General features: G+C 43.0%; 1 protein-coding gene across 2 annotated transcripts in view; it reads left to right on the top strand.

The window, feature by feature from the left end:
* usp24 (ubiquitin specific peptidase 24) overlaps positions 1 to 20,199 on the top strand; it is a 33,721-nt gene extending 13,522 nt beyond the window's left edge. Inside the window, exons 14-67 of one of the 2 annotated variants that reach the window (XM_058074451.1) lie at positions 63 to 158; positions 446 to 607; positions 1,515 to 1,601; positions 2,176 to 2,283; positions 3,005 to 3,154; positions 3,256 to 3,387; positions 3,699 to 3,810; positions 3,897 to 3,973; positions 4,072 to 4,212; positions 4,382 to 4,435; positions 4,519 to 4,634; positions 4,702 to 4,768; positions 4,843 to 4,953; positions 5,060 to 5,158; positions 5,439 to 5,612; positions 5,676 to 5,761; positions 5,931 to 6,039; positions 6,118 to 6,273; positions 6,720 to 6,817; positions 6,899 to 6,994; positions 7,069 to 7,291; positions 7,363 to 7,519; positions 7,646 to 7,807; positions 7,896 to 7,966; positions 8,911 to 9,071; positions 9,147 to 9,208; positions 9,318 to 9,509; positions 9,892 to 10,006; positions 10,095 to 10,239; positions 10,303 to 10,422; positions 10,489 to 10,614; positions 10,977 to 11,075; positions 11,158 to 11,240; positions 11,476 to 11,617; positions 11,690 to 11,809; positions 11,899 to 12,113; positions 12,589 to 12,713; positions 12,802 to 12,943; positions 13,023 to 13,173; positions 13,262 to 13,357; positions 13,891 to 13,994; positions 14,077 to 14,190; positions 14,825 to 15,032; positions 15,111 to 15,200; positions 15,327 to 15,429; positions 15,516 to 15,634; positions 16,497 to 16,610; positions 16,688 to 16,753; positions 16,832 to 16,898; positions 17,808 to 17,886; positions 17,959 to 18,034; positions 18,112 to 18,198; positions 18,344 to 18,454; positions 19,735 to 20,199. In XM_058074451.1, the coding sequence (XP_057930434.1) occupies positions 63 to 158; positions 446 to 607; positions 1,515 to 1,601; positions 2,176 to 2,283; positions 3,005 to 3,154; positions 3,256 to 3,387; positions 3,699 to 3,810; positions 3,897 to 3,973; positions 4,072 to 4,212; positions 4,382 to 4,435; positions 4,519 to 4,634; positions 4,702 to 4,768; positions 4,843 to 4,953; positions 5,060 to 5,158; positions 5,439 to 5,612; positions 5,676 to 5,761; positions 5,931 to 6,039; positions 6,118 to 6,273; positions 6,720 to 6,817; positions 6,899 to 6,994; positions 7,069 to 7,291; positions 7,363 to 7,519; positions 7,646 to 7,807; positions 7,896 to 7,966; positions 8,911 to 9,071; positions 9,147 to 9,208; positions 9,318 to 9,509; positions 9,892 to 10,006; positions 10,095 to 10,239; positions 10,303 to 10,422; positions 10,489 to 10,614; positions 10,977 to 11,075; positions 11,158 to 11,240; positions 11,476 to 11,617; positions 11,690 to 11,809; positions 11,899 to 12,113; positions 12,589 to 12,713; positions 12,802 to 12,943; positions 13,023 to 13,173; positions 13,262 to 13,357; positions 13,891 to 13,994; positions 14,077 to 14,190; positions 14,825 to 15,032; positions 15,111 to 15,200; positions 15,327 to 15,429; positions 15,516 to 15,634; positions 16,497 to 16,610; positions 16,688 to 16,753; positions 16,832 to 16,898; positions 17,808 to 17,886; positions 17,959 to 18,034; positions 18,112 to 18,198; positions 18,344 to 18,454; positions 19,735 to 19,797 (6,339 nt within the window). In that variant the 3' untranslated portion in view covers positions 19,798 to 20,199. The remainder of the gene's footprint in view (positions 1 to 62; positions 159 to 445; positions 608 to 1,514; positions 1,602 to 2,175; positions 2,284 to 3,004; positions 3,155 to 3,255; positions 3,388 to 3,698; positions 3,811 to 3,896; positions 3,974 to 4,071; positions 4,213 to 4,381; positions 4,436 to 4,518; positions 4,635 to 4,701; positions 4,769 to 4,842; positions 4,954 to 5,059; positions 5,159 to 5,438; positions 5,613 to 5,675; positions 5,762 to 5,930; positions 6,040 to 6,117; positions 6,274 to 6,719; positions 6,818 to 6,898; positions 6,995 to 7,068; positions 7,292 to 7,362; positions 7,520 to 7,645; positions 7,808 to 7,895; positions 7,967 to 8,910; positions 9,072 to 9,146; positions 9,209 to 9,317; positions 9,510 to 9,891; positions 10,007 to 10,094; positions 10,240 to 10,302; positions 10,423 to 10,488; positions 10,615 to 10,976; positions 11,076 to 11,157; positions 11,241 to 11,475; positions 11,618 to 11,689; positions 11,810 to 11,898; positions 12,114 to 12,588; positions 12,714 to 12,801; positions 12,944 to 13,022; positions 13,174 to 13,261; positions 13,358 to 13,890; positions 13,995 to 14,076; positions 14,191 to 14,824; positions 15,033 to 15,110; positions 15,201 to 15,326; positions 15,430 to 15,515; positions 15,635 to 16,496; positions 16,611 to 16,687; positions 16,754 to 16,831; positions 16,899 to 17,807; positions 17,887 to 17,958; positions 18,035 to 18,111; positions 18,199 to 18,343; positions 18,455 to 19,734) is intronic. The other variant, XM_058074452.1, reaches the window with a different exon arrangement.
* Positions 20,200 to 21,797: the final 1,598 nt, after the last annotated feature.

Here is a 21,797-nt window from a genome sequence, read left to right as displayed (position 1 = left end):
AAATGCGACACGTTAGGAAATGTATTATTGTTCTTCTATTTAAAATGTGTGATGTCATTTAGAGCTGGGAGGTTGAGAGTGACCGCGTCAGACAGAAGTTGCTCAGTCTAATTGGTAGGATTGGCAGGGAGGCTCGCTCCGAAACCACCACGGGCAAGGTGAGTTCTACATCTTCAGCCAATACACTGGAGCCTCCTACAGGATTTCCTCGATTTTTTAATGTTGTGGCCCATGTTGCTGGTGTGACAGATAAAAAAAATTAAGTTTACTCTTGGTAGTAATGTGAGCATTAGTGTCATTTTCACAGGCTTTTACAAGAAATGCATTAATTAACTTTAAATACCTTAACTTTAAATATTTTAAGATTCCATTGTATTTGAAATGCCTCCTTCAATCTATTGCCTCAAACTCGGCCTGTAAACATGCTCATTGTGTGTGTGTTCAGGTCCTAGAGGTGCTGTGGGAGCTGGCACACCTTCCCACCCTGCCCACCAGCCTAGTTCAGCAGGCTCTGGAGGAGCACCTGGGGATTCTGAGCGACGCGTATGCCGTCAAGGAGACTGTGAAGCGCAGCTACATCATTAAATGTATCGAGGACATCAAGAAGGTGGGTGGGGCAGCCATGGTGTTCTTTGTTGAGTTTATTTGCTCTTCAAATAGACACATTGATTGTGTTAATTTTATGGATATAGACTAGACAAGGTAGCTCAAAGTTCAGCAGGTGCAGTGGGTTTAAAGCTAACACTATTTGTTCCTCTGCTTGTGACCATTTTCACTAGAAGCTAGTGTGTCTTTTAACTGCAAGGTTTGATTTTATTGGAGGTACATGTCAAGCGACTCAGGAGGTTTTGGAGGGGGAGAAGCGATTCTTCCTGATTGTAAACAACAGCTTTTACCCACATGTTTTTACATACAGGCAACAAATTAGTCTGCTGTTTTGTTACAGTGGAACATCCAAAGATGAGTAAAATTATTCCTTAAGGCAGGTTGGCTTCCAAAACAAAAAATGGTCTCATAAGAAATGTAAAGAGAATACATCCAGGCCATCATAAAACTATAAACCATAAACTATGCCAGCACTTTTTAAGCCACATTCTATACAGTTATACAAATGGAAAAATAAGTTAAGCACTGTGTAATAAAACTAAAGTCAAGTAAAATTACTCACCCTAAAATTACAACACTGTCACGAAACAGCTATTCCTCTGTACCCTTTCACCCAAATCACAAAAAGCCAAAGAAAAACAAGAAACTTAAAGTGAATCTTTTTGAAGTCTTGCAAGATTTTCTGACATCACACATTTATGAACTCTCAGGTTTTACTTGACTTTCAACAGCATTTTTTTGATGAACTCAAAGTTGTTTGAGTATAGGATTCTACTGCACTACAAGAAATTAGAACAAAAATCTTCCATGAGTATTCATTGTGCCCTTTGTGATTTGATGCGATGACATCCAATGTTGGTTGGGTTTGGTATTGACGCCGTGCCTCAAATGAAATGTGTGCTGTCCAGACGCAAGAGGACCCAAAAGGCACCGATGCTCAAAGTTCATTTTTCACTGGCTCTTGGGGAAAGAGGAAATCTATGTCTGTGGCCAAAGTAAGAAAAGACTAAATTTCCCCACAGTTCCATCGACCTTCTCTGTTTCCGCTTCATGCCTGCTAACCAATCACTGAGGAGGGTCGAGGAGGTGGCTTTCATTGGTCACAGGATGATAATTTCACTCTAGATTGTAACATAAGTGGAGTCAACCAGGTGTATGTTAACCTTGGTTCCGGCACTTGTTAATGATGACACAGTGGTGTTGATCTCTGGTTTGGATGAGATACTTACCTGTCGGATGAATGGTGAGCTTTTTCGGTGGGAACGCTTGCATGTTTGCAAAGATGAAGCCCATCACAGTCAAGGTTGCACACAGCAAATTTTGCTTATTTGACTTTTCAGTGTAAATTTTCCATCATGTTTGCATTCCTGGCTATGATTGTCTTCCTGACACCGGCCTCACTACAAGAATGCAACATCTGTGATGGTGACTCAAGCATAATCTGTAATAATATGCTATTTGTAAACACCATCACAGTCTTGTGTTTTTGTAGTTAGTGCTCCTTTGTTCAGTGTTTGGCAGCTCTTCTTGTTTAATCATCCGGGATGTGTGTCTTCGTGTACACGACAGGCTTCCCAGCAGAGCAGTCCTCAGGCGGTTTGGGTTGTACCCGCTCTCCGTCAGCTGCACGAGATCACCCGCTCCTTCATCAAACAGACCTACCAGAAGCAAGACAAGGTAACTCATATTGATAATTGTAATCCATATTGATAGTACACAATTTGCATCCCTCACATTCAAAATGTAAAATGCCAAAGCAGCAGGTGCATCATTACATGCTATTGTTAGTTTTAACAAGTAATGAGAAAAGCAATCCTGTTCTATTGAAGATTTTTGACAGCCGTTTTTTGCACAAGATTCCAAAAAACAGTAGAACACTACCGTCATAGCGGATCTTTCATTCACAGTTTTGTAGTAGGTACTTAAAAACAGCAGCGGACTCCCTTTGTATAAAGGATCCTTAAATGGAGAAGTTATGGAGTTTTGACTCGCATTTTTGCAGTAGGTCCTTAAAACAACAGCACACTCCTGTCACATAGAGAATATTGGGCGAGTGAGAGCACTCCTAATCATATGGAGGATGTTTAGTTATTAGTTTTCCAGTAGGTCGTTCAAAAGCACTCTTGCCACATTGATGCTCTTTGAATAACAGCAGCACACTTCTCTCACACCATTGCTAGACAAAAACAATGAAGGACTTCAAGATAGACACATAGAGATTGAAAAATGTAAAAGATTTAAAAATTTTATGAGGAATCATAGAAGTGCTTCAGTTGATTTACAACGGGAGGGAGCCTCAGAAGAAATACGGGTAAACTTGGTGTGAGGATATGTATTGCTCCATCATTTGTATTTTGCATGTAAACATGTTTAACACCACACAATGTTTTCCCCTCAGAGCATTATTCAGGACCTGAAAAAGAACTTTGAGATTGTCAAGCTCATCACGGGATCGCTCGTTTGCTGCCATCGTTTGGCCGTGACTGCAGCGGGGAACTGTTGTCTGTCAGGCTCCACACTGGTGGACGGGCGATACACCTACCAGGAGGTTTGTTGGTTTTTTTCTCAGTCATGGTTCAATTTAAACTATTCTCCTGCCTTATTTACTGTTAACGCAGTCGTCTTGTCTCTTTCTAAATCTATGGTCAGTATCTGGACAGCCACCTGCGCTTTCTAGCTTTCTTCCTCCAGGAGGCCAGCCTCTACTTGGTCTGGAACAGGGCAAAGGAGATATGGGAGTGCCTGGTGTTTGGCCCGGATGTTTGTGAATTGGACCGTGAGGTATGCAGACAGCTATGCAAATAAATACAAACCTGTTATGTTGGTTGTTTTTTGGTTGTCTCTGTCCTTGTGACAACTCTTGAAGGAAAATATTTTGTATGTTTTGTGTGTTCTTAATCTTCAGTATGAACTGAAAACAAAAGTATTTGTCAGATTATTAAGGGGCTTTCAAAATTTGCTTACTTCCCCACTGGGTAGCCCAACTACACTTTCGGAACATCCCATAGATGTAGTTTGTGGTCTTCTATGACTTATTATGCATTATTGCAGACCATCTTTGGTCACTGTTGTGCATTTTGTATCATCGCCAGATGTGTTTTGAGTGGTTTACCAAAGGCCGGCATGACCTAGAAAGTGACGTCCAGCAGCAGCTCTTCAAGGAGAAGATCCTGAAACTGGAGCCATATGAGATCACCATGAACGGTTTAACACTCTATTGACCTCGACAACCTACATGATAATTGAGTATTTGATGCACCTTCTGACGTTGCTAATGCATGTCCCTCAAGGTTTCAACCTGTTTAAGACCTTCTTTGAGAACGTCAATCTGTGTGATCATAGACTGAAACGCCAAGGAACTCAGCTGGTCTGTTTTTATGCACGCATTTCCTCTCCTGATGTTTCTTAAATGAGTTTGGCTGAAAATAAGGCAGATCCTTTATGCAGTAAATGTTGTCGTTACAGTGTGTGGAGCGCCTTGACCTGACAGGGATGGATTTTATCTGGCGCATCGCCATGGAAACCCCTGATGAAGAGATAGCCAATGAAGCAATTCTGCTCATTATCACATATAGCTACACAAACCTCAATCCCAAGATGAAGAAGGCTAGTATATGTCCGCTAATACATACAACTATGAAGAGCTTAGATTGTAGTTTGTACACCAAGTCCAGCCCTGGTGAAGGTCTTTGTTCTCTGAGTTCTCTTTTAATGATGAATGTAGCAAGCATTAAATAAGTGTAATATCTCTGACGGCAATATATCCTCCTTACAGGATTCTGTGTCTTTGCACAAGAAGTTCATTGCTGATTGTTACAAAAGACTTGAGGTGGGTGGTGCACTGCATTCCTGTGGATGTCTGATTATGCCTCTTTTTCACTGTTGCTAAAAAGCACTCTGATTTGCTATCAGGCAGCCAGCTCAGCCCTGGGTGGGCCGACTCTGACGCACGCTGTTACGAGAGCCACCAAGATGCTGACGGCCACCGCCATGCCGACGGTGGCCACATCTGTACAATCGCCATCCAGGTAAAGTTTAGGGAAAGATCAGTTTTAGTTCCTAATCCAACTGAATTTCCCCTGTGTTCTTCTGTAGATCCACTAAGCTGGTTATAATCGAGAGACTGCTGCTGTTGGCCGAGCGCTACGTCATTACTATTGAGGTAGGTAGGCCACACCTCTTCTTCTGTTGTCATTCAGTCGGTGTGTAAGAGCAATGAATACTCTTACTTTGCAGGATATGTACTCAGTTCCTCGCACTATTCTACCTCATGGGGCTTCCTTCAACGGACACCCCGTCACTCTTCACATCACATACGAGTCAACCAAAGACACGTTCACCCTAGAGGTACTCGCACTGTTGGTGCCCAATAATCTACGTTTATTGATTAGCATTTCTAGAGGAAATATCTCTCTCTCAAACTTCGCTCTCACTGTCTCAATTGTGCCCGCAGACCCACAGTAATGAGACGATAGGAAGCATCCGGTGGAAGATATCCGAGCACTTGAGCTGTCCAGTGGATAATGTCCAGATCTTTGCCAATGATAGCGTGGTATGTGTCAATGACTGCAACTGATAGGAGCTCTGTGTTCTTTTATTTTTTTAAAGATACTATTTTTATCTGTCACTCCCTCATTAAAGTATTGTACTCCTCTCCCAGTCATGTGTTTCTCCTGAAGCCAATGTAAATTCTTCCCAGCGCCGCCTTCTCCATTTGGCTTAAAGCGCTGTCTTAAGTGGCAGGGGAAACACAACTGTAAAACAACATCCCTGTTTTTATTTTATTTTTCTCTCATTCGATCCCGCTTCGCTGTCCCTTCACCTCGTGTTAGTTGACCATGAATCGGGACCAGAAACTGCTGTCCCAGCTGGGCTTTAGCGACGAGCAGAGCCTGACAGTGAAGAGCTCGGGCACGGGCACTCCATCGGGCAGCTCAGAGTCGTCTGCTTCCGCCTCCAGTAGTTCCAGCTCAGCCGTCTTCAACACTGCCTATGCCCTGGAGCAGGTACGACTAGAAGAGGACATACTTGGGCACCATAGGTTGGTACTAATGCCATTGTTTCATCAGGAGAAGTCTCTGCCTGGTGTGGTCATGGCTTTGGTGTGCAACGTGTTTGAGATGCTTTACCAGCTGGCCAACTTGGATGAATCTAGGTAAGAAAGAAAAGACTCACCTGCACGTTCTAATTAAAAAGAGTTGTATCAAACATTTGCCTTTGCAAAGATAACACTGAGATCCACTGGCAGAGATGCATTCAGTGAATATCTTTATTTTGTGTCTATTGTAGTGTGATTTACAGATTCATGTTTTCTGTCCTCTCAGGATCACTCTGCGTGTGAGAAAACTGCTTCTCCTCATCCCAACAGATCCAGAGGTGCAAGACGCTCTTGATAACTTTGTTCCCAAAGAATCCAGCGTGTGGAGCCACCAGGTATGCTCCTTAAAATGTACTTTAGGGACAGACGGTTGCCCTTCCTCATCCCTGTTTTTGTACGCCTGTCTTTTGTAGAAGACGCTGTTCACCCTTGGACCAGGGGCAGGCTCTCGCTCTCCATCCATGGCCTCAAAGCAGCAGCACCAGCCCAGTGCTGCTTCCATCTTGGAGTCTTTGTTCAGATCCTCAGCACCCGGCATGTCCACCTTTAGAGTACTCTACAACCTGGAGGTACATATACTCACATATTACCAACTAATTTTGACCTTTCTAATTGAAGCCACAATAGCGAGGTTTAAAGTGTAAGGCAGGTCTTCCGTTGTAGGTTTTCATCTGGGTTGAGTGTGTGATGTGCAGTTATCTGCCATAACACATGGGGCAGGTTTTCTTGGAGAGTCAACTCAGTGGGGACCTTGGCTTGTTAATTTTCTTAGTTATGAGCGAACAATTTCAATGCAATAATGATGGGGTAGTGTTATAGGAGCTGGAACTAACACACATTTAACACACCCAGTTATGCATTGAAACTTGCATGTTAATGTTACTTCCATAATATTGCAATTCCATATTATTTTGATAATTGGTCTATTTTCACTAGATTGTGTCGATGTTGTGTGCCTAATGAGTGAATATCCTGTATAACCAAACAAGATGGTTAAATAACATTTCTGTCTTAGGTGTTGAGTTCCAAACTCATGCCCACATCTGATGACGAGATGGCTAAAACCAGCAGCAAGTCGTTCTGCGAGAACTTCCTCAAAGCGGGAGGGCTCAGGTAATTGCTATGGTCAATGAATCTTTATTTCTGTATTGTTTTTGTGTTCTTAAAATAGTTTCTCCTTGTGCTTACTTGCAGTCTGGTGGTGAATGTGATGCAAAGAGACTCCATTCCATCAGAGGTGGACTATGAGACCCGACAAGGAGTCTACTCCATCTGCCTTCAGTTGGCCAGGTGCAGCACACTTCTAATGTCATCTTGTTGCTAGCATGGTACACTCTCTAATTCTCAACTGGTTGTATCTGCAGGTTCCTGTTGGTTGGCCAGAGTATGCCCGCAGTGCTTGATGATGACGTCATCCGTGATGGTGACGCGCTGTCATCCCGCCCGTTCCGTAATGCAGGGCGCAGCGGACGCCAGCTTTCACTCTGCGCAACTCCGGAGAAGTCCTCCTATAGGCAGATGTCGCTGTCTGAGCGCTCATCCATCAGAGTGGAGGAGATCATACCTGCTGCCCGTGTGGCGATTCAGGTATGCAAACACAAAAACAGCAATGTGAAGCCATTCATCATCTGCAGCTCTAACATGTGTGCTCTCTCCAGACTATGGAGGTTGGAGACTTCACCTCCACTGTGGCCTGTTTCATGCGACTGACGTGGGCGGCGGCTGCAGGGAGACTGGATCTGGTTGGCAGTCCACAGCCAATCAGAGAGACCCACGGTGCACTTCTACCTCAGGGACTTCGGACGAGTAGCACAGGTGAGCGAGAGCACATCGTGGGCAGGAGGTGCACACTGAGAACTTCAAAGTTGAAACAAAATTAGAATGTGTAGTTGCTAATTAACTGGATGAGTACGTGAGCTAATGTTTGGTGTTGGAATGCAGGAAGTAACTGCAGCTCCAGTAGCGAAGGAGAAGCCACGCCAACGGCCCTGCACGCTGGGATATGTGTGCGGCAGCAGAGTGTCTCCATCAAAGATGCCATCATCGCCCGGGAAGCTCTATCACTCCTGGTCACCTGTCTGCAGTTACGCTGTCAGCAGCTGTGTAAGGATGAAACGGCACCAGCACCAGCATTCTCGTCATGGTCACATCTCTTTTTAGGAATCCTTTGTTGATTACTTTCTTTCCACAGCCTCTTTTTACAACCTGCCCTCAGTCAATGACTTCATCATTGATGTACTTCTGGGATCTCCCAGTGGAGAGGTATGTCCATGCAAATATCCACACTAGTTACATTAATCTACACAAAAACGCCAATTAATATTGCTAAGCATTACTTACTTTTGTCTCAACAAAAGTAATAACATGTTATTACTTAACATAATAACATGTAATAACAAGTAGAGCTTCAATACGCACAAAGAAGAAATGCGAGTGAGACAAAAAAAAATTGAGTAAGCAATTTATTGCAAAAAAGCATTAAACTGAAATGGGCTGTTCGTCACCTGATAAAAATGTGTTCACTGTAATTTTCTGTCAGGTGTTCAGTCTTCATCTCTTGATGGCAAAGGCAAAAAAGCTATCTCTTTTCAAACCCGCTCGGATTATTGAGCTGCGTAAGCAAGGCCTCTGGCAGCGCACGATTGCAATTGCAGTAAACGCCTTTAAAAATCCCTAGGGTTATGGAACAAAAGTCTGGAGGATCCAATTGGCTGTTGGTCAAGACATGGGGTGATCCACTGCCAAAGGGAAAGTTGTTACTGGTGCCGCGTGCAGTCCAATAACCATCGGACAGCATCTGCGAGAGAAGGGTTTTAAGAACAAAAATATATCCTCACAGACCTATTTCAGTTTAGTGGTGTTTGCAATAAATTGCTTACTCTTGTCTCACTCCCATTTCTTCATTTTGCACTTTGAAGCTCTCCTTAAGTTCCAACATTGCAAGATGCAATGTCATGCTTGCAATTTTTCAGTTGGTTTCAGAGGCAAAAGTTGGATATAATTACAGACCTCGGACATATTGCAATAGCAGGGTTGTTGCTGTGTGGAAGACGTAACCACTCTTGTGGCGACATTATATTATTTTTATGACCTATATTGGTCGGACTATATTATCAGACAACCCTGATTGTGACCTCCTAAGGCAGTCAGCAACCAAATACACAAAATAGATGTTTTTTGTAACACTTCTGCTGCCTGCTTCTTAGATTCGCCGTGTCGCTTGCGACCAGCTGTACACTCTGAGCCAGTCGGACACGTCAGGCTTCCCCGACGTGCAGAAGCCCAATTTGTTCCTGCTCTCAGTCATCCTCACTGCCCAGCTGCCGTTATGGAGTCCCACCTCTGTCATGAGAGGCGTCAACCAAAGGTAATTATTAGGGAATCAAAGGGATTTAAAAAATTAATGGCGCTTTCTTACGTTGTTGGGGTATTTTTTGGGCAGATTGCTGTCCCAGTGCACAGAGTACTTTGACCTGCGATGTCAGCTACTGGATGATCTAACAAGTAAGATGTTAATGACTCGTGCTGCCATTCCAGTAATGTGGAAGTACAAACACACAAAAGGACAACACACTGGACACTGCCTTATCTTATTCCACTAAACCCCATGTAGCGTCAGAGATGGAGGCGTCACAAGTGAGCACTGCCTCCATGCTGGAGGATGAAATCTCCTGGCTGGACAACTTTGAGCCCAGTTGGAGCTCAGAGATGGAGACCAGCGAGGCGGACAACGTCCTCTTGGCCGGACACCTGCGGCTCATCAAGACCTTACTCTCACTTTGCGGGAAGGAGAAGGAGCACCTCGGTATGCTTGTACTTGCGGACAAAAGTATTTGGATGCTTGGCTTTTACTCTTACAAGAAGTGTAATTGAAAGTAAAAAATGAGTTTGTCTATACCCACTTTCACATTCTAAAAAAGCTTTGGATAAGATTTTGGGTTATTTCTCAGGTGTGGACTCTATGTGCACTATACAAGAGAAGCATCTTCTCCGTCTGTTACTAAAAAGTTGCCTTTATGGAATTGTCAAAAATGTTGTTGTTAGATGAATAGTTAAGGGACCAAGGCCAATCCTTAATTTGACTAATTGATTCCAAATGTGCCTTACTATTTGTGCCTCAATTGTACAAGAGAACTGAATAATGTCCACCTTGTGTATCCCACGGCCACATTTAACTCCTTTCACAGGTCCTTCACTGATCCAGCAGTTGTTGGATGACTTCTTATTCCGAGCATCACGCATCATCATCAACACTTCCAACTCCACCGCCTCCCCAGCCCCCAGCCACGACTTCCACCCCAAGTACGACAAGCATCAATTCCCCACTTTCACTTTTGGTATTCCAGCCTGGAATTCATTTACTAATTGAAGGACATGTTCCTCCACTCAGGTGCAGCACCGCCAGCAGCCGTTTGGCAGCTTACGAGGTTCTGGTAATGTTGGCCGACAGCTCTCTCTCCAACCTGCAACTGATCACCAGAGAGCTGCTCTCCATGCACCACCAATCCGACCCATCCCTATGTAAAGAATTTGATGTAAGAGGCTATTAACTGTCCCTTGGTGATAACAGTGAAACTAACTCATTGCTGCCATGTCAGTATCTTCCCCCGGTAGAGAGCCGGTCAGTGTCTGGCTTTGTTGGCCTGAAGAATGGTGGAGCCACATGTTATATGAATGCAGTTTTTCAGCAGCTTTACATGCAGCCGGGCCTACCAGAGGTAAGCATGACACACATGCTAGACTTGACCTATGAATGGTCATTGTACGACTTTGTTTGTTCAAAGGCTTTCCTGTCCATCGAAGACGACACAGACCAGCCAGAGGAGAGCGTCTTTTATGAGGTTCAGTCTTTGTTTGGTCACTTGATGGAGAGTAAGCTGCAGTACTACGTCCCGGAGAACTTCTGGAAGGTAAGGCAATGGATATGGTACACAATGAATGGACAGCTTCTTGATGGAGGAGACTGGACAACTTTATATTAAGCTTAGATCAGGAGATCGCAGGGTTAACAGTGTAGACAAGCAATGTATGATGAAGAATCTGAATTGCTGATGCCTATATGCTTTCACTAGAACAGGTGGATGTCAAACAGACATTTGTGGCCGGAAGTAAACAGATATACGTGTAAGACTTTAACCATGAACACAGTGGGCTGGGACTTGATGAGTTAGTCCACACAGACTGGCATAAGCAGGACCAACTTAAGCTGGTTCCACTGTACTTTGCACTGTTGCGCTGTTATTCTGGATCATGAGGACTTCTTTTGTTTTAGATCTTCAAGATGTGGAACAAAGAGTTATACGTACGAGAGCAGCAAGATGCCTATGAGTTCTTCACCAGCCTGGTGGACCAGCTTGATGAACATCTTAAGGTATTCTTACAATTACAGAAGCCAAATGTGCATTATGTTTGAATTATGATGATGTAATTTATATGCTGTTTCTTTCTTTCAGAAAATGGGCCGAGAGCAGATCTTCAAGAACACATTTCAGGGAATCTTTTCCGACCAGAAGATCTGTAAAGACTGTCCTCACCGGTGAGTTGATTGACGTAGCAGGTTAAAAATATTGTATTATTGCCCATTCTTATGTTCTCTGGCCAAAGTCACAAGTAAATGTGTAAGCAGTGGCAACTTTCACTTTCGGTTACAACCCTCTTATGTCAATGTCAATTTGAGAACACAAATGGCTTCCATTGTACATGGTCTATTTAACAAGTTGGAGCCTGGTGTGCGCATTTATGCATTGCACGTTTTTTACCTATTTACATAGGTACGAGCGTGAAGAGACCTTCATGGCACTGAACCTTGGCGTGACATCCTGCCAGAGTTTGGAGATCTCATTGGACCAGTTTGTCAGAGGGGAAGTGCTGGAGGGCAGCAACGCCTACTACTGTGAGAAATGCAAGGAAAAGGTCAGCAAACACCCCTTGTGCAATGTGCCTGCAATTTGGGATGGGTTGCTTACAGTTGTTTCTCATACACAGAGGACTACTGTGAAAAGGACATGCATCAAATCCCTGCCAAATGTTCTCTGCATCCACCTCATGCGCTTCGGCTTCGACTGGGAAAGTGGACGCTCCATCAAATACGACGAACAAATTCGGGTATGTGTAATCTTAGAGTCTCTTTCACTGGATCAGACAAACAGTAGCAGCTTAAAAGTAATTCATGCTTGACGCTTGGTGGCCCGCAGTTCCCTTGGGTGCTGAACATGGAGCCATACACCGTGTCTGGGATGGCGCGTCAAGACTGTAGTGGAGATGGTGGCGAGGGGCGAGGTGACGGTGGCTCAGGAGGGTCACCCAGGAAAAAAGTCACAATTTCTGAGAACTACGAACTGGTGGGCGTTGTGGTCCATAGCGGTCAGGCGCACGCTGGCCACTACTACTCCTTTATTAAAGATAGACGGTAAGAGAAACCACAATTCCTGTATCTTTTCATATACACCACGTGTGTCCAAAGTGCAGCTGAAGTTAATTTAATGGTTTGTGGTACATTCTAAAAAGTATAGTGAAACAAGAAAACACCAAAAATGGAACAGAAGAAAGAGGCAAGAAAAGGTTGAAACGTTTGAGCCGAATAACACTAATACAGTAATAGTACTTCGCTTTGTCAGCTATAAAGGTTAGATGCAAGCTGTTTAATACCTAACTTGTTTGCATGTTTACGTTGGGTTAGTTTTTAGCATTTGTACTGTGGAACATTGATTCTCTTTGGGTTGGACAAAATGCTGACATTGCAGTCTTTGCATCACAATAATGATAATAACACTCTTTGTTTTGTAACTATTACACAAAATATATTTAACTTCTTATGTATACAGTAAATATCAAAATGGCTTCTGCGATCATTCCTAGTTCCTATTCCCTCTCTCACCCTGTAGAGGCAGCTCACGTGGACGTTGGTACAAGTTCAACGACAATGTGGTGGAGGAGTTTGACATGAACGACGAATCTCTGGAGTACGAGTGCTTTGGGGGAGAGTACCGACCCAAAGTTTACGACCAGTGTGAGCAGTACACACATGCTCCTTAAGGTGAACGCCACAATCCACGTACTGCAAAGCCTTGATTTGTGTGTACGGTGTTTTTGTGCAGCCAACCCTTACCCTGATGTGAGGAGGCGATACTGGAACGCCTACATGTTGTTTTATCAAAAGATCAGTGACCAAAACTCTCCAGTCCTGCCGAAAAAAAGCAGAGTTAGCATCATGAGGCAGGAGGCAGAGGACCTCACACTGTGAGTGAACCCAACTGATTGTATTGATCTGTAAATTCCAAAATGTCATTGCATTTAACAGTATTATCTACATTTTTAGGTCCGCCCCCTCTTCCCCTGACATTTCGCCCCAGTCGTCTCCTCGCCCCCCCAGGGCCAACAACGACCGCCTCACATTGCTCACACGCCTGGTCCGCAAAGGCGAGAAGAAGGGCTTGTTTGTGGAAAAGATGCCCGCCAGTATCTACCAGGTGATGCAACATCAAGATCTCAACAGGATGTTTTTTAGGTGACGAGGCTACGACACCAACTTAACCTCTCGTTTTGCCTTCCGTGTAGATGGTGAGAGATGAGAACCTCAAGTTCATGAGAAACAGAGACGTCTACAACAGCGACTACTTCAACTTCACGCTCTCGCTGGCCTCTGTCAACGCAGTATGTCTTATTCCCTGTGTACAACACGCCTATTAAACCCATATATTGCTATACTGTAACTTGAATTTACCCAGACCTACCTGCACTTGTTTGTCTTCGACACATGAATACCGATGGTCATAATTGCAATTAAGGAAGAAACACTGGATTTAATTTAATGAAATACCATATACATACAGTACATATACACTATACAAATACCGCTAAATACCATATTTTGTCACATAATTTTCTCAACTCCAGAAAGCACCAGGCATCTAATCAGAGTGTAAGGCATTTATTGGGGGGGAATCTAATGCTAATATTAGATGATAAAAATGATGATAATAATAGTAATACGAATGTAAGTAAAATTACTAGGGATGTTCCAACGTTCCAGGTTTTATGCTGCCAATACCTTTTTTCTCTTTTTATTTTCTAAGTAGACCCATTGAGTTAATTGACGTAATGTCTATTAGAACGGAGGCCTCTGCTATTTGTGGAAATACTGTATACACTGTAAACTGTATTGTAATCATGTTTGTTTGTTTTAGACCAAACTGAAGCATCCAGACTACCAGGCTATGGCCAAAGAAAGTTTGCAGCTGGCTGTCCATTTCCTTCTACACACCTACCTGCACACCAAAAAGAAGCTCCGGTCTGAACACACCTACTCGGATATCAGTGAATTAACATTAATGTCAACATTGTGTGTTCATTTCTGATCTTTAAACATACAGTGTGGACACAGAGGAATGGATGGCTACAGTGGAGGTGTTGCTTTCAAAGAGTAGTGCAGCCTGCCAGTGGATGGTTCAGTACCTGGTTGGCCCGGAGGGACGGGAGATAACCAGGTGGGAACTACAGTACACTGATTCTTGTTTCTAGTAGTATTTTGTGTGTTTGCCTATTTCAGCAGCGGTAGGAACATCACCCCGTTAGCTTGTGTAGTCACTGAACAATATTTGCAGTGTAACCAGTGGAACAGCTAGAGAATACTGGAGGTGCTTTTACAGCACCAACACCCTGGGGTGTTAAAATTCGAAAATTTTTTGTGTCTGGTTGGTGCATTTCACAACAGACTAAATAATGTTGTATTATTGTTTGTTTTTATTTTAGTTATGAGTGTATTTGACCCATTATGCCTGTTCTTTTGTTAAACAAGTATTTTTCATATTAAAGAAACTATTGACAACCAATAGCGTTATTGACGCTTTTCAGGCAGGTAGTCAGTCTTGCTCCAGTTCCACAGCAAGTAACATGGTTGGTGTCTTTTGAATTGATGAAGTGCCTTTTTTGGAACATTCAACAGTTATTGCAGTACTCATTTTTGGAATGCTTTTTTTCATGCTCACACAAATTGTTTTCTCTTTGTCATTGTAAATATTTTGCACCGCTTTGCTGTTTTTGCACTTTGGGACTTAGTCAAGAGCCACACCACAACTAATTATAACTATTTAATCTTCTGCCTTCCTCCCTACTTCTTAGAGTTTGTTTGCTGGAGTGTTGCATGAGGGAGGTGAGGGTGGTGGTAGCCTCTATCTTGGAGAAGACCCTTGAGAGCGCGCTTCACTTTGCTGACCCTGGTCTGGACAGTTTGACTGATGCCCTACTTTCCTTGCTGGACAAAGACGTTCCTGAAAACGTGAAGAACTGTGCGCAGTACTTCAGCCTCTTCAGTAGCTTTTCTCAGAAGGTAATGCAGGTTAAGAGGCATTCCTTTTAGCCTTAATATTCTCTGTGTAAATGACGAAAATTATGTGTTTATCTGTAGGGTTGTGAAGCTTGTCAGCTGTTGTTGAAACACTCAGCCTATCGCCGGATGCTTCTGTTCCTTTTGGGACCCAATCGACAAAACAACCAGGTAAACCTGCCTCAGAAGCAGTACTGTCCCCTACCTAGTTTTCTTTCTCCACACCATGCAGTGGAAACATAACCAGATCAGGCTGTACCAAATTGAATATTCATGGTATCCTCCTTGTCTGTGCAGAACCGACGATGGAGTCCAGCCCAGGCTCGAGAGTTCCTCCACCTTCACAGCACGCTGGCGTTCATCACTCTGCATTCAGACGTCGACTCCCAGCGGACACACGGTGAAAAACACTCACCATCAGGCTATTTCTGCATGTGGGTTTCAGTCCAGCTCATTCTGTCCCGTGTCCTTCTCCTTTCGGCCTAGCTCCAGAAGGGTTTAACCTCCGTGTCAGCAGCATCCCATCCTCCACGGCACTCCTGCCCCTCCACCCAGACATCCTGGCCTCCGTCTTCACACCTGAAGGACAACCCTACCTTCTCGAGGTAATGCACCTTATGACTTTTTAAGATTTTATGAAACATTCACATGAAACATGTTATGTCCACATAAGCAGTCGACCATATACTGTATGTCGACATCAACTTAAAGAAAAGTTGCATTGTACTGTTGCACAGCATCCACAATCCTTATGTGACAGATGAGCACACATCTTTCTCTCTTCTGTGCATATCAAATAGAGAAAAACTGGTAGCATGAAGCAGCTAACAATGCACATGGGGTTCATTTAGTCCGCCTATAGAGCCCTCTATTAAAATACATGCATTTTATATACATTCTGGGGCCATGTTGTAACAGATATATGATGGCGTGTAATACCTTTTTTGATCATTTAAAGCTTCCGATTTCACAGAGCCTGCAGCAACATAGAGAGAGTTTTTGCGATCAAGACTTTGTGTGAGCCAGTGACGACTACTACCTTTTACTTTTACTCATCCCAGCCAGATAATGTTGCTTGATGCTCGGCACACCAACTATAGGGGCCATTCTCATAGTGTTGGTATGTAGCACTAGTGCAAAATAATTGACATAATAAAACCTTAATGAAACAGTCACTTCCACTGTCCGCTCTCACTGGGAGGCCGACTATCGAGCTGGCTACATCTATCAACACTCTTCGGGCGAGGGAGGTGCTGTGCCACTTTGCCAGAAAAGTAGTTCTTCGGTGTTATCTCCTACCATAACAATGTAGCTGTGCCTTGGTTAATATGCAGGTCAAGTTATGTAAATGGGACAATGTTGGCAGAATAGGTTAAAAAATAGCTTAAAAATAGCCATGTTTGTGTAACGATGGCCTCACAATCCATCCTTCAACATTTCCTTCTCATTTTCTGTGGCATTCGCCAGGTGATGTTCGCCATGCGAGAGTTGTCTGGCCCTTTGACCCCACTCATTGGCATGGTGACCTACTGTTCCTACTGCAATGAGCCATTCTCCCTGGGAGTGCTGCAGCTCCTCAAGGTGACCACTGGGGACCACATAAAAATGCTCTTGAGTGTTTGTCTCAGGTTTAAACCCTTGATTTGTGTCTTTTGTAGACGCAATTGGAGACGGCTCCGCCTCACGAGTTGAAAAACGTCTTTCAGATGCTGCAGGAGCTTCTGGTGAATCATCAGGCAGCCTTAATGTACACACTTATCTCTGATTGGCTGTGCTAATTAGTGTTAATGAATCTACTTCAGGTGGTGGAGGACCCTCTACAGTCCCAGAGACTCAAATACGCCTTTGAATCAGATAAAGGTTTACTGGGTAAGTCACTCTTAAGCTACAGTGGAAAAATAGGTATTTGATCCTACTGATTTTTGTAAGTTTACCTACTTGCAGAGATATGAACAGAGCTGGGATTTTTTGGAAGGTTTATTGTAACAGAGAGCGAAAAGTGAAAGCGAAAGTAAAGAGGCATGACACCACCTACTTACTGGTGGTGAGAAAAAACGTATTGATCAAATGCTGTTTGGTTGCAGGGAGAAGGGGGAAAGGTAAGTCAACACTGACATCAAGTGGGCAACTAATGCGAGAAAGCGCATCTTGCATTTCAAATTTCTCTACATTTTGTTTTGCTGTTTGTTGAATTCAATTCAGTTCATGAGTTTTTCAATGATATATTTTATCTGAGCATTCAGACAATGGAAGGGTTTGTTGCATCTTAGACATTTTTACAGTAAGAAAATCTAAATTTGACACTATGCCATGCTTAAAGAAATTGAGAGTTTGCACTGGAAACAGGAAATAACCGAGACAAAGTAAGCTTACGTTTATAAATTAATTAATATTAATAATTAATTTTGTATTTAATTTTGTATGTAATTTTTTTAACACAAAATATATATCATTTATCTTTCTATTCATTAAATACAGTTAAAATGGGCATATTTCAGACATGATTGTTAAATCATGATTTAAGAATCATGATTGTTAGTTAAAAATCTTTGATTAATCTGATTAGAATTTTTAATCATTTGACAAGTGTAGTTTTTTAAATGAATTTAATTAATATTCATTTCATGACCCGGTCAAATTGGTCATTCTTTGTATAGCATGATGTTTCCAAATTTTTGATTGGTGCGGGTTATGTATATATTTGAGTAAATTAGTCATTCACCACCACTGTAAATTGCTCAAATATGACCTTGAAAACCACCTTTTTTTCCTCTTCAGCGTTGATGCACCAGAGCAACAACGTGGACAGCAGACGGTGCTACCAGTGCGTCAAGTTCCTGGTCACGCTGGCCCAAAAGTAAGTAGCAGCAACAACTATCCACTTCCTGCTCTTTAAGTACAAAAAAAGACAAAACCTTTGTCCCTTCAGGTGTCTTCCTGCCAAGGATTACTTCAAGGACCTGTCAGGTCATTGGAGTTGGGCGGTGCAGTGGCTCCAGAAGAAGGCAAGATTGATGAAGTGTCTTTAAAACGGTATAGATCTATCCTGCTTGCTGACTGTGTTTCTATCTTGGGCCTTCAGATGACAGAACATTACTGGACTCCACAGAGTAATGTGTCCAATGAGACGTCAACCAATAAGAGCTTCCAGCGCACTATTTCAGCGCAGGTGCACATGCTTTGATGAAATTTACGTCAAATATTCATGTTTGAAAGCATTGAAGTGCTGCAAATCTTAGATGTGCATAATGTTCACCACCGTATACATTTTTTGTCCTTCCCCTGTTACAATACAAACCTGTTTGTGTGTGAAGGACACGCTGGCCTACGCCACAGCCTTGTTGAACGAGAAGGAGCAGTCAGGCAGCAGTAACGGCTCAGACGGAAGCCCCGCCAACGAGAACGCTGACCGCAGCCTGCGACAGGTAACACGCCACGCAACACTAGGACGCACTGTAGCATCATGTTCCACACACTGGCACTTTTTTACAAACACATTTGGGGGAAAAAAAACAATTGTACTTGTACAATAAAGTCATCATTTTGACAAGAAGACAACAACTTAAAGTAAAACTGCACTTTATTTGTAATTTTGCCCATCATTCACAATCATTATGTGAAACATGAACACACATCTCTTTCTCTATTGTGTGCACTCTAAAGATAGAAAAACAGGTAGCATGAGCTAGCTAGCTAGTACTAGAAGACCTGCGAAAAAGTTGTAAACTTACAACAAAAGTGGTGGTCTTACACCAATATTATGACAAGGGTTGGGGATCGAGTCTCGATGGGAACCGGGACTAACTTTGCGATTATCCTGGGATCGTCCACATTTTTTAAAATTTCAATCCCCAGTTTTGATGCTCCCTTTACAAATGGCCACGGATGTCATTGAAGCAGAAGCCGGCGAGCACCAATGAAGAAGCAGCAGCTAAATGTTCCAACACAAATGTCATGCAAAGAAGGGATAACATGATTAAACACCTCCGGATTATCAAATTGATTGTTTCTTTAGCTTTTTGTTTAAAAGATGTTAGAATGTTGTATTTTGGTGTTAAATGATGCCAAATAATCAGATAATGACATTTGGAAGTGAGTCCTGAAAGACGTTTTGGATGGCTTAGTTTTTTGTTTAAGTTATTTCTAACACCGACGTCCACTGATGTCAATGTGATCCGGACTTCCTTATTTGGGCTGTAGATTGCCTACACTCGGTCAGCGCAGAGCTGCGTTCTGGAGGTCCTCGGTAGTGCTTGCGAATCTGACCAATCACAGCGGAGTGGGTGTGGCCTGGGGTGGAGTAAATTAAACAGACCGTTGGGGTCGGAAGCAGGAAATCTAAGGAAATACAGCTAGAATAGGTGCAAAATCTGGACAATCTAGAAACCTCTCTGTGCAGGTTATTGTGTGTAGCTCCGCTACAGGAGTCCACAACTCAATACAAAACGCTGAAAATGAGCATAATAAAAAAAACATAATAATAATAATAATAAGAAGAAAATTAGCATAATAGGTCCCCATTAACAACAGTGCTCGTGTTATCAGTGGTGATATTAGGACTAAATTTAAATTGTAAATTTACGAAAAGACAATTTTAATCTAAAGGATTCCCACCCAAGAAAAGTCAAATTAGATTTTTGGGGGGAGAAAAACGGTGTAAGTGTTTTGTCTCAACACAAGTTGACTACACTGTCCTCCCTGCCAGGGCTCTGAGTCTCCCATGATGCTTGGCGACTCCAAGAGCGACCTTGAGGATGTGGACCCTTAAGAGTTCTCCTCGGAGCGTCCTGACTGAGCCCTCTGGAGGCAAGATGAGGAGGTGGAGCTTCAAGTAGCCCAAACCAAAATGTCCAAAACAGAAAGGGCTGCGCTTTGATTGGTCCGGTTTTGTTTGGAACGAGCCAATGGGAACACTAGACTCAGACAACAAAGGAGTTGAAAAAAAAAATCATGAATTACTTCCACTTCCGAGAGGAGCCATGATGGAGATGATGAATAAATAAAAGCGCTTTGGATTCAAATGAGGAAGTGCAGAAACTTCCTCACTTCATCTTTTTTAGCTATCAGGTGACGGCGAGGGGGGCGGGGCCTTTGCTTTTTACCATTGTATTGGTTATTGTCTGTCACATACGAACACACTAGTCAACCTGAGGACACATTGTAAAGAGCATACATGTAAGATAATATTTTAATTCAGCTTTGCTTCTCTAGCGGAACCTCGACGTGAACACAGACACACACACCCTTACCTTCTCACACACTCGAGCACTTGGGAGTTTGCACTTTATAGTCCGGGTCAGTCTTTTTGTTCACATTGCGCTTCCTCTAGAGCCTCCGCGCCGCCTTTGTTGCTTTTTAACACAACTACTCATCTCTCAGTGCCACACAGAAGCCCTGCTCCATGTTTTACTCGCTTCTTTTTACGCTTTTTATTTGCTGCCGCCACTGCCTCTGCCATCTTGGACCGGAGTGCATCAAGCCTTATGCAAGAAGAGGGGAGGGTTTTATTTGTAGGTGCCAAGGTCACACACACACACACACACAAGACACACTATGATTGCAAAATAGAAATAAAATCCACACACACCTGCGCCAGTGCTTGCTTTTACTTTGCCTTTTTGTTTGCCATCTTACACACACACACACACAGAGTAAGACAGATGTAGCTAGGGCGTTAACATTGTAGCCCAGTTATCGGGAGTTCCCAAGTGCCTTACCCTCCCGATAACTCCCACAGCGACAACCTCCCCTGTTGCAGTAGTGAGTGTGTGTGTGTTAGCATGTTAGCTTTAACAGGTCAATGTTTACAAAACACAAGGACCTAGGAAGCTTTTCTTGTGAGAGACACATACACTCAGATGCTGTCTTCTGTGAAAGAGGGTGATATAAAAAAAAAAAAGAAAAACAAGATGCCCCTCCTTGCTGGTTTTTTTTTCTGCAGTGTCCGAGTACTTCCTGTCACATGTTCTCAAGTGGGTGTGGCTACTTTTCATTCAAACCTCTCCTCCTCAGTCACCATGTAAAAATTATAAAAAAAAAACACACAAATGGGAAAAAAAGATGTTTTTTATGTGGGGAGGGTAGGTATGGTAAGGATCGGGGGTGGGGGGGTCTTGCAGGTTTTACTGTCAGTCTTTTGCCATCACAGGTTTTCTTTTTTTCTGTAACGCATGTTTAAAAAAAAAAAAAAGTCCACTTTTAATTTGTACAACAGACAGTTTGATTATGGGAAGATTTGATATCAAATAAACTGGAATGCACAACTTTTTGTAAACACTGCCTTTTATTGTCGGTGTATTGAGGTGTCAGACTTTATAATACATTTCTTGATAGCAAGGCTGTCCAAACATTTTACACTGAGGGCCACATACTGGAAAATGAAAGGTTGTGGGGTCCACTTTGAAAATTTGCAAAGAAGTTGTATATCTTTTAAGAAAAAACTGCGTCTCAGCTTTGTAAAATAGGTGAAAAGATGTATCATTACTACACGAACTTACTATACTAACTTTGGTCTTTGCTCATTTTTTTAGCATGCAGACCTAACAGCGAGTTCAAGTCCACCCTCGGTCATCTCTGTGTGGAGTTTGCATGTTCTCCCCATGCATGCGTGGGTTCTCTTCGGGGACTCCGGTGTCCTCCCACATTCCAATAACATGTTAATTGTTTAAATTGTTAAACAGGTTAATTGGCAACTCCAAATTGTCCATAGGTATGAATGTGAGTGTGAATGGTTGTTTGTCTATATGTGCCCTGTGATTGGCTGGCGGC

This window comes from Doryrhamphus excisus, chromosome 5 (assembly GCF_030265055.1).
Source record: "Doryrhamphus excisus isolate RoL2022-K1 chromosome 5, RoL_Dexc_1.0, whole genome shotgun sequence".
In the NCBI taxonomy this organism is placed as follows: Eukaryota; Metazoa; Chordata; class Actinopteri; order Syngnathiformes; family Syngnathidae; genus Doryrhamphus; species Doryrhamphus excisus.
The sequence above is the reverse complement of the archived record's forward strand: the minus strand, read 5'-3'. Positions and strand labels throughout refer to the sequence as shown.